Source organism: Mirounga angustirostris, unplaced genomic scaffold, assembly GCF_029215605.1.
Source record: "Mirounga angustirostris isolate CCGP_5_RB_7025 unplaced genomic scaffold, mMirAng1.0.hap1 SCAF_12, whole genome shotgun sequence".
Lineage (NCBI taxonomy): Eukaryota > Metazoa > Chordata > Mammalia > Carnivora > Phocidae > Mirounga > Mirounga angustirostris.
Genome location: NW_026991720.1, coordinates 14,738,918 through 14,750,303, shown reverse-complemented (window position 1 = coordinate 14,750,303; position 11,386 = coordinate 14,738,918). Strand labels below are relative to the sequence as shown.

The 11,386-nt window shown below is 40.5% G+C and overlaps 1 protein-coding gene across 1 annotated transcript in view; it reads left to right on the top strand.

Annotated features, from left to right (window-relative positions):
* Window positions 1-718: 718 nt before the first annotated feature.
* Window positions 719-11,386, top strand: part of UBN2 (ubinuclein 2) — a 75,287-nt gene continuing 64,619 nt past the window's right edge. Inside the window, exons 1-2 of the mRNA XM_045864202.3 lie at window positions 719-1,442; window positions 6,285-6,377. Of these exons, the coding sequence (XP_045720158.1) occupies window positions 963-1,442; window positions 6,285-6,377 (573 nt within the window). The 5' untranslated portion in view covers window positions 719-962. The remainder of the gene's footprint in view (window positions 1,443-6,284; window positions 6,378-11,386) is intronic.

Here is an 11,386-nt window from a genome sequence, read left to right as displayed (position 1 = left end):
CTAAAATACCACCAAATCCTCTTGAGAAGTTTTCTGTTAATTTCAACAGTTTATGGACGAGCCCAGAACTGTTCATTTACTCGTTCAATCACCCAACTGCAAAACGGTATTGAGTATTTTACGACCGTGACACACACATTCCCCACCGCGGCCGGGCGAGAAAAACAGGAGTCGGTCTAGGAAAGGGAGGCCTGTGGGAGTCAGTGCTGCGCCCTGCGGAGAGAAGCCGCAGGGCGAGTCCGGCTGGAGTTAGCCATTTCCTTTCTTCCCTCTGTACTTCGGGCTGCGGGGCGCTGGGCGGGCAGGCACTGCGGCTGGTCCTCGCGTCCCTCCACCCTTTCTCCGTATCCGCCTCGAATAACCTGCTTGACTACCCCAGTTCTCTAGAGCCGAGCGCGGGAGGTATGTGCCCGGCGGGCCCCAGCGCCATGACGAGGTCAGCCCCAGGCACATCCAGACGCTCGCACCTAGCTGAGCCCCACATGCGTCGCCGGCTTCCGGGTGCAAATGGGAAGCTCGGGAAACCCCAGACCCCTCCCTTTTAGCAAGGGCGCAGACGGCGTCTTCGTTTCCAAGGAAACCGGCCCTGCCACAACGTCACTTCCGCTGACCTGTCTGGACTCCAGACTGTTGGGAGGAAAAGAGGAAAACTGAGCCGCAGCCACGACGGTGGACGCGAGCGTCTCCTGTCTGCGCATGCGCCCGCTCAGCGGCCTGCTTCTATTTATGTGGGGGATCCAACATGGCGGCTGCGGCGACCCTGGCGATGGCGGTGGAGCCCATCAGAACATAGTGGCGGGGAAGGGGGCACGGTCCGCACTCACGGTGGCGTCGGCAGAGACGACTGAGGGTGGTGGAGGGAAGAAGAGCGACGGAAAGCAAAAGGAAGGGCGGGCAGGCAAACAACTCGGCGTAGAACCGAGCGCCGGCTCGAGCGAAGGCAGAGGGCCAGAACAGTAGGGATGGCGGAGCCACGCAGAGTAGCGTTTATTAGCCTGTCACCGGTGAGGCGGCGCGAGGCCGACTACCCGGGGGCCGAACGCGAGCCCGAATACCCTCGCGAGCCCCCCCGGCTGGAGCCGCAGCCGTACCGCGAACCGGCCCGGGTGGAGCAGCCCGCCCCGCGGGAGGCTACCCCCCGGTCGGACGCACAGCCCCCGCCGCGGGAGAAACCGCTCCCCCAGCGCGAGGTCAGCCGCGCCGAGCCGCCCATGTCGCTGCAGCGGGAGCCCCCGCGGCCCGAGCCGCCGCCGCCGCCGCCGCCGCCGCTCTCTCAGCTGCACTTGCAGCCGCCCCCGCCGCGAGAGTCGGCTTCCCGGGCCGAGCCGCAGCAGAGGCCGCCGAGGGAGACCGTGCGCCTGGAGCTGGTGCTCAAGGATCCCACCGACGAGAGCTGCGTGGAGTTCAGTTACCCGGAGCTGCTGCTGTGCGGAGAACAACGGGTACAGAAGATTCTCCCTCACCCCCCAGCCCCTGGGAGCCTCAGGACGCGTCCGCCTCTCCCAGTGGTTCGCACCTTCCGACGCCGGCTTTGCGCGTCTCAGGTCGCCTGGGAGGGTGGGCTGGAGCGGGCAGGGGCCGAGCGGGTGGACGAGTGGTTGGTGCTGCTTTTCCCCTGCTCCCTAGGGTTGGCCAAGGCTCCCACCCGGCTTCACCGACCCCCCCCCCCCGCCCCGCCTCGTGCTCCCGCTCCAAACGCCGCTCCGAGCCGGTTTTCCTCTGCACGTTTCGAGACCTCAGAATTTACTCCTTTCTGCTCCCCACGCAAAATCTGGGGTCTCTGCAAGTTACGTGGTTGGGTTTTCCTTGTGGAGCTCCAGCAGTCGTTCCAGTAGAAAGGAAGAGAAAACCTTGGGGGACACGCCCCCCATCCGAAGCAGCGAGATAGTGTAACCCCTCCATATCATCTTCCTCTTCATCACTATTTGTTATGCTTGGCGCCGAGATGTGCTTGCGAGCGTGGGGGTATTTCTCTTAATCGAAGGGTATTTGAAAGTAATCTAAAATTTTTCAGACTAAGGATTCCACTCTAGGAATGAAGAAGCGGATTAGTTACTTGGTTACATATTTTCTTTCTCACCTTGGTATTGCTACACCTACTTAGCTTTGTTTTCTCTAGAGCTTGTTTTTACTGTGATTGAATGGGAAGGTGTCTCCTGTTTTATTTGGCGCCTACCGTCATACGCTCTTATTTTGAGTGTATATCAAAATAAATATCGTTTGGAGAACGATGAAAAGCAGCTTTGAATTTTTAGGAACTGTTGAAAATATATAGGTATGCCTTTGATGGAACTGGTGAACAACAGTAATAGGAGAGGTTTGTTGGTAATTGTAATTTTTATTGTAGGTTTTGGTGATCTTTAGAAGTAAACCAGAAGGGGAAATGATAGAGTAACAGTAATAGAACAGTTTCTTCTGTTGTTTAGAGATTATGCTCGTACGTTTTGCTTTAGCACAGGTCTAATGGATTCCAGAAGTCATTTGTTTTGTTTTCATTCTCAACTATCTTTATAGTTAAAACAATGATTCTTTGGTTTAAAAATATCATATTAAACAATGTCACTGGATTTTGTTTATTTTAAGGCAATTAATCTTTTGATCATTATTTACAAATGCTGTTGTGTGGTCAAATCACTACTAAATGTTTGCAAGCAAAATGAATTTTAAGGGTAGAGATCATTTTGGCCATTTCCACAAACATTTTGTCCTTCAGACCTAAGTTAGTGCCCCTACTATTTATAAATGTGATGTTATTTTTTTTCTAAAAGCATTTTGAAAATACTAGATTGGAGCATTTTTCAAATTGTATTTGATCTAATCTAAGTGAGTTTGCAGTTTTACTCCCTAACCTACTTTATAAATTACGGATGAAAAGCATCATATTTGGGTAAAAGTACATTATGGTAGCTAACATTTACTGAATTATTCCTATGTGCATGCTAGACACAGTTCTAAGTAAGGTATGGCTTATGAAATTTAGTTCAGCAGAGCTCCTTGAGGTAGGAACCATTATCCCCACTTTACAATTGAGGAGGCTAATGCACAAAGTGCTTGTACGTAATTTTATTAGTACTTCTTTCTATACCAATTCTTAGTAAAACAATTCTTAGTAAATTCTTAGTACCAATTCTTAGTAAAACAAAATTTCTTAAAATTGTATAGTTTAAATTTAGAGGGTCCTGCCAAAATGAACTAAAATGAGAGTTTTAGTAGAAATACAGAGATTTCTGTTATCCTCTTGATGCTATGATATTCATGCCATGATAAATTAATAATAGATATGTACCTTTTAATTATGACAAAAAAGTTAATTTTGACACCCTTCCTTGCTAACCTGATATCAGAACTACTAGTTTTCTGTAATAGGAGAAAAATAAATAATTCAGTTTAATTTTTCTGTTTATACTATCAACTTAGAGGTATATTGGTCAAATTTTCTTGTATATTCAGCCATATATCATTTGTTGTATTCTGAATTTAAAAAATCCATTGTTTATACAATGCACCTTTGTGACCAAGTTTTGCCAGATTTACCAATGATTACTCCCAATGAACGTATTTATTACATAAGGAATTATAGAAAACGTTTCTCTAAATGAAGTTGTCATATTTCCATGAAAGGAAATCCTAGTAGTAGAAACCAACAAAAGGCAAAATGAGACCAATAGAATTGATCTGCAGAGTGGCGATTCCCAAATTTGGTTTTTCTTCCCCTCAAGGAGAGTCTAGTTATTTTTAAGGATGTTATAATATTTTCAAAATAGTCTAAATTTTGAGTTGTTGTAACTGAGCAATTTATCATGTAACAGTTTGAGTAGAAAGGGGAGGGAAAGAGATGGTATAAAATGAAAAGAAAAAAGATTCTAAATTTTGAAGTAGCCATCTATCACTGAGTAAGATTTTAGTTGATAGGTATAGTTATAAATCTGTCGCATGTGAATACCACCTCTATTGGGTGCATTTAAATCATCCCCCTTCATAAATATGAAATGAACAGTAAAACCCTGATTAACTGAGTGCAATCAGAATTTTTTTTACACTTTTTTTTAATGAGGAAAAGCACAGTTAAATGAGCATATGTTGGCAAAATATGAAAAACAAAACCCCTTCTTGTCAGGTCGTAAGGACACAAGGTAGCTAAACCTTTAACCTTGTTATCTCTGTAGACTACTAAACCCTGAGTGAGGTGGTTCAGGATGATGACTGAGGAACTGCAATCGTCTCTATCCTCAAAGATTAATTTGTTCACCATTTCTGACTAAAGAGAAATAGCACAGTTTAGAAATAAGTTCTGGCAATAATTGATACGCAAGTAATTTTTGTTTACTCATAGTAAACCAGAGAATCACTTAACCAGAACATCCACTTGTGAATGTGGTTAATTGAGCATTTACTATAAAAAGAAGAATAAGTGATTATAGTGTCAATGTAGTTATACTGTTAGGGAATGCTGTACTATTCCATTGCTTGTCATACTGCATATTTTCGATAACTTGTGAAAGATATCCTGAAGATGGTGTTAATGAGTTAACATCAAAGGACAAAATTTTTATAATGTTATTGCCTATCGGTAATTGGTAATTTTGATATTTACTGATTTGCAGATTATCTTTTCACGTGAAAAACATGAAGCTCATTTAGAGCCTTGATTGTGGGTAGGGGTTTATTTCTTAATATGAGAGAAAAGTGAGTCACTTTTCTTAACTCTATTTTTATAGACTGTCAAGAGTAAGAGATTTACTCTTGAGTCCTCTATAAAGTCTATACAGAATGTTATATAATGGCATTTAAGGTGATTCTTATTAAAAAAATACATGTCCATGTGTTTATATTTCACATATAAAATGAGGCAGACCAGTAATAAGACTTTGTATTTGGACTTCACAGTGACATGAAGCAACAGTTGATAATGTCAAGGCTTGGTGGTTGCTCACTGTCCTTTAGTCTTAAGTTAAGGCTATCCCCTGAACATGCCTAGTATTTATTTCATTATCAGTGTCTTCCTGCTGGTTTATTTATTCCTTTCAGGTCATATATATTTATTCCACTGGTAACTCTGGGATAAAGGATTCTGTAAATACATTACTTATTTCAATAGATAATTTAAAACATAGATTCTGAAATTAATTTTTTAAGCTTTAAGAGTATTCCTTTATTCTAATGCCTTAGGTCTGTGAATTGTTTGTATTTATTCTTTTCATGTTTTTCTGTCATATTTTTAGACTAATTGTATCTCAGCCTTCATATCCAGGATGAAGTGTGTCATTTCCCAAGTGTGCAGATCTTTGTCCCTTCTGCATTTTTTTCTTCAGGTTCAGCTGAATCTGTATCCAGTCTTTCAGTTGTAATATACTTTATTTTTAATTACTTGAAGAATGCTACTTCAGTAAAAACATCTAACCTTCCTTTTTTAAAAGATTAACTTTCTAGTCAGTTGTCCATAATTAGATACAAGTAGCATTTTTATTCATATGCAGCTCCTTGTTTTCCCTTTTTTGTATTGAAAACCTCTTATTTTTATGAAAGGTGTCTGCTAAAGTAGTAAACTTGAATAAAGGATGTGATTTATCTTTTTGTTTGTTTTGGTAAATAGATGGTAAATGTGGGACCCTAGCTGTGTGTGTGGTTTTTTAAAACCATGTATTATGATAAACTTTCATTCTCCCCTGCTGGACGGAAGCCACGGTAATGTAATCTATTTGCAGCTTTCACTTTTCTAGCTTTAAGAGTAGTATGTACTCCCTGAATGAATATTCATGGACAAGAAGGAGGTGATGTAGATTGAGGTTTTGATGCTGGGCCTCAGCAGAAGGCTGTAGCAGCTACAGATACCCTTGTGATAGCTCAGGGCAGATGATTCAGGGTTGATGCCGATTAATAACCTGGCAATCCTTTGAGAAGCATTTCCTGACCAAAGCAGTTATTTTTTGGGGGAAGATCTCAAACTAGAGTTATAAGTGAGATTTTCATTTTTACCTAATTTTCTTGGGGAATTTTTGGCCTTTTTATTTTGGACGGGGTGACCATAGATCATTTTGTAGGAGGAGACAATTTGATTTGTTGAGTTCTTAACCAACGAAAAACTTGAGAATGTGTAAGAATCCATTAAAACTGCAAGTATTTTTGCTACAAACCAACATTTCTTTCTAGTTATTTTTAATGCTTCTAACTTATTTGTTAATATTTGGAAAATTTGACTGTAATTATTAAATTTAAGGATACATTAAACTCCAGTTGAAGTAATATTAATACTTCTATTTCTTTTCCTCTTTACTTTGAATCAGAGGAAGCCCATTCACACAGAAGACCCATTTAATGATGAGCATCAAGAGAGGCAAGAAGTGGAAATGTTGGCTAAGAAGTTTGAAATGAAATATGTGAGTATAATATACTCTTCATTTAGGTAATTTTACCTTACTGGCTTCCCCCCCCCCCCCCCGGGGACTGGTTGTGAGGGCTTATAATATCCATTGCCCACCTTATTTTGTTCTCATAAATTGAATCCAGATAAATGGTTAGACAGAGATTCTGATGGGTTTGTGGTGGCTGTAACAGTAACCATCATTTATTGTACTCCTCCTAGAGTCCAGGCAGGTTGCTTAACATATATTATCTCCCATCCTTCTAGTAAAACTACATAGTAAGTAATATTGACCACATTTTACAAATGAAGAAACTGAGGCTCTGAGCTCAAGGTCACACAGTGGCAAGAACCAGGCTGCATAGCCAGGTCTGTCTAGCCCTAATCCTTTGCCTTTTCCACTGCCATTGAGAAGGCTACTTTAATTCCTCTGGTGTAGTAGTTCTCAAGCCTTCCTGCCTCTTTCGAGTTTAAGAGAATGAATGTGTGTATTTCTAGCACACACATTTGTGGGATCAGAATCAATCAGCAGCAGCATGGAATTTCTTTGAAAGTATCTTGTTTACCTTAAACATTCATGTACGTTTTACATCCGGTGCCATATGTAGATTGGTATTTGTTTTAATATAAAAGTGAATTCTAATTACCTGATTGTGCAGTTGCTTAACACTTTTCTCACATTTTCTAGTGTAATTGAGTTTGTAGGAAAGCTCCCTCCCTCCCCATCTTTATCCTATGGCTTTACTCCATGGCACTTTGCTGAAACATAACTCATGAAAAGCAGGACCCCTTCTGGTTCCTCTCTGAGCATTAGAAAGTATCCCACAGAGATAGGAGGTCAGCTTACATAGCCCTGTCATTCCTGTTATCCTCCAGATGCAACTGGGATCTTGGTTGACAGTGGTTGGCTCCTTGTGCTAATGAATCTGTTTGGGGTGGCGGAAATGTATGAGAATACTTTGGAATGTAGGTCAGGTTGTAGGCCATACTTTGCCACCTACAGATTGTCCTTTGGTGAAGTTATTTAACCTTTTTGGGCCCCAGTTTTCTTTTTTTGAAGATTTTTCAAGGCTCCTTCTGGCTTTATATTCTGTGACTATATAATACTTTTAGGGATGGACTGGTGGGTGTTTTGATGGAAAGAGTAGCAGAAGTTGTTACTTAAACTGTAGTGTTTAATTACAATATAATGTTCTCAAATTATAAATCATAACATACTATGGCTTTTTTAATTTTTTTATTTTTAAGTAATCTCTACATCCAGTGTGGGGTTTAAACTCATGACCCCAAGACCAAGAGTCACATGCTCTATTGACTGAGCCAGCCAGGTGCCCCTATGGCTTTTTTTATACAAGTTAATACGTTGGTGAAATTTAATGTTTTAACCAGGCAATATATTCACATGGTTCAGAACTGAAAAATTATAGAGTGAAAAATCTTTCATTCTGTTGTTTACACACATAATCTCACTTCCTAGAGGCATGTAATGCTTTTGGGGGTCCTTCTAGAGATGTTTATGTGTAACTCTGTATACACATGTATTAACCCCACCCCCACATCTCTTTTTACACATTGCAGAAGATGCAGTTCTGCTCTTTGCTTCTTTCCAGTTACTCTAACTTGGGAGATTTTTTCATTATCAGTACAAAGAGAGCTTTCTTCTCTCTCTCTCCTTCTCTCTCTCTCTTTTTAGGGCTGCATGGTATTCCATTGTGTGGACATACCACAATTTATTTAACCAGTCCCCAGATGATCTAAGTTGTTTCCAAAAATTTGCTTTTGTAAATAGTGCTACAGTAAATTACTTAGTAGCATGGCATTTCACACATTTGTGAGTTTATCTGTTGGACAGATTCCTAGAAGTGGAATTTTTAGGTCAAAAGATTTATGTGTTTATTTAGTTTATTTAGTTTGGGTATATATTACCAAATTACCAGTTCCTTAGTTACCAGTTTCCATTCCCTCCAGCACTACATTAGAGTGCTTATTTTTCCATAGGTTTTAAAACTAAGGATTAGAATTGTCCTTTGCAAATGGAAAAATTCCTAGCATATGATCCTATAAGTAATATGATTCAGTATGTGATGTACTGCCTCAGAGTTAGCATTAAATCATCTTGGGGAGCCCTTGGATCGTACTTGGCATGGAAAAACCAATGTTCTGAAGAAGTTGGTTGATGTGTAAACTTGAGTTCCACCAAATAACTGGGATATCTCCAGGCACTGTCATTGTGCAGGGATAAAATGTTGCTCTTGTTATAATTCAAATTAATGGGCTGTAATTCTCTAGATTTTTCTTTTGGCTGCTCTCTTATTTCCATTCTAAGTAGAGATTTAAAATGTCCTACCTCTTGAAGCCTTTATTTGCCATGAGTATTATAGGTATTAAATATGTATATTATAACAAATTATTTGGACCCTTGTAAGAAAAACGTCCAGCTAAAAGTGACCTGGAAGAAGACGCTTCATCCAGCTCTAGGCTCTGGGCTGTCACAAAAGATGACTCCTAAACAACTGAGGTTTTTTTGGTATTCAGTGGTAGCAAATTCAGATGTCTATATATGTCTATTTAGACTTATGCATATATTATATGTTTATTTGTATTTTAAGTAAATAAAGTTTTAAATATTGTATGTAAAATCTTGCAAAATGTTAACACACCAGGGTTACATTTCCCTTAAAATTTTTTTTTTGGCAGTGATAAAAAGAGGGCTTAATTCTTAGAGGCTTATAAAACATAAAACTAGCCACCTTTTCCTCTTACTTTTGTTTCCTTCATATTATAATTTAGATGTTCTTGTCATTATTTCTGAAAATCACTTAAGGTTACTTCTAGCTCTTTGTTTCTTAGAACAAGAGGTGCAGTTTTTTGTTAAGTTTTTATGTAAAGAAAGTATTTGAGCATTTACATTGGACATACAAAGGGGCATGATAGTTATTCTCTCCTGGAGCTTTCAAAACAATTGGGAGGACAAGACATACATATGACACACAAATGTAGTACCAAACAGTGTCTATGGAATTGAAAGACTCTGGGGATTTGAAAGTGAGTAGAAGGGCCAGTTCCATCCTTGAAATTGGAAGGAATTTTGGAGACTTTGGTGCAGAGTCATTGAATGGATTCTTCCAGTCTCTTGTGGAACCACATTTCTCTGTAATCCCTGGAATAGCTTTTCTCGCCTTTGTGGGATATCCGGTGGATAAGAGGCAGCAACAATGTATTGTAGTGGAAGGAGCACAGGATTATGAGTTAACACAGCTGGATTCTGATCCTGTTTTTGCCATATTAACTAGCTGGGTGACCTTAGTAGAGAGGCCCTTGGCTTTTTTATGCTTTGCTATCTGTGAGGGGAAAACAAGATCTGCTTAGCCAACTTTATATTTATAGCACAGGTGTTTTGTCAACGTCAGAGGAAAAATAGATTTTTAATGTTGGAAATATTTAAAGTGCTATCTAAATAAGAAATACTGTTTATTTAAACATATCACTCTTGTAGAGAACTGCTCTTGTCTTATTCTGTACATGTCATAAATTCTTTGTAACATAAACATGTATGGGATTTTTTAACCTCTATTAACTGACTACCCCACAGATTTTGATCTTTTAGTTTAGTTCAGGCATTCTGTTCCAAACGGCCTTTATCTTTAATAGTCTTTCAGTCACTGTTTACAGGTTCTTCTTCGTTATTAGGGTCTTCTTAAAGACCACAATAAATTATTTGGAGTCCTTTAAGAAACTCATTGGGCCAAAACTGAATGAGGAGAAGACACTTTGTCCAGTGCTCTCACAAAAGATCACTCTTAAATATATCACTGAAGATCTTTATTGACTATGCTTTACTGTCTAATAGATCCTTTAGTGTTCTGTAGTTCAGGAGTAGCAAAGTCAGATGTCCCCCAGATGCCCACTGAACCACCAGTGAAGCAGGCCAGGTGGACAGTAAAGTGGGGGATTATTTGAACTAGGGGACAGCTGCTACTCAGCGCCAGCGCTTGTCACTTTGCAGGGACCTGGGCTTAGGGTTGCCAGATCTTTACATTTCTCAAAAGAAGGCTGAAGTCTGGATTTTCCTCTTTCTTTTCTTACTTTTAAACATTGGCTTAAAACACCTGCTGGACGAAACAAAACATCTCTGGGCCACATCCAGCTCTCAAACCCTAGTTGGAGACATTGGTATACTTGCTTCACTATTTTTTTTTCTAATGTATTTAACTCATCAGTCCATCTACACTTACATTCTGCCCCTTCTGTTCTGTGAGCAGCGTGGTTGGTACAAGTGGGAGGGCATGCCATTTCCATCGTGGAGGAGAATGCGTTTGCGGGAAGTTTCAGAGAACTGAGCAAGTTAAACTGCATTGGGGGTTTCCAGATATGGGGACAAATAAGATGCACTGAGGGGTGGCTGGGTCTATAAGTGATGTTAGTAACGAGTGGTTTGTTGGAAGGCTGGGAGGCAAGTTTCTGGGCTTCTTGTGGTGTTGAGTATGTGTAGCTGTTGCTCGTGTTGGAGAGGAGTTGTGTGTGTGACGTGGAACAGGCTACCGCTTGTGGGGGAAGGAAGGAGAACCGTGGAGCTTAGGACGTGCCCTTTTTCTTGCAGCAGTTGCTTGGGGAAGAAGGATTGAGGCAGTCTTGGTAGTTGAAATGCAGTAATAGAAATTACAGGGAGTATAAAATTATTAAAAATAGCACCCTGTGTCGAACAGTTTGTTTTTTCCCCTCTATCCTGTCCTGTTTTTATTGCCTGTGTCTTGTCTCCTCTTATGTTACTCTTTAGGTAATGTGACGGTGCATGTTCAGCATCAGTTGCTACATATTTTCTTGGGAAAAGAGCAATACAACTCTTTGGTACTTAATTTTGCCTAAAGTATACTAAATTGGTTATTGTACATAAATCTTGTTACAGAGCTAAGTCCAACTTTGGACACTTCTCTACAGGCTCCAAGTTTTTCTTGTTGGTCACTATGGGAAGGAAGCAGGATACAGTTTAGAGACTTGTGTTCTTTTCCTCATTGTCAATTTTAA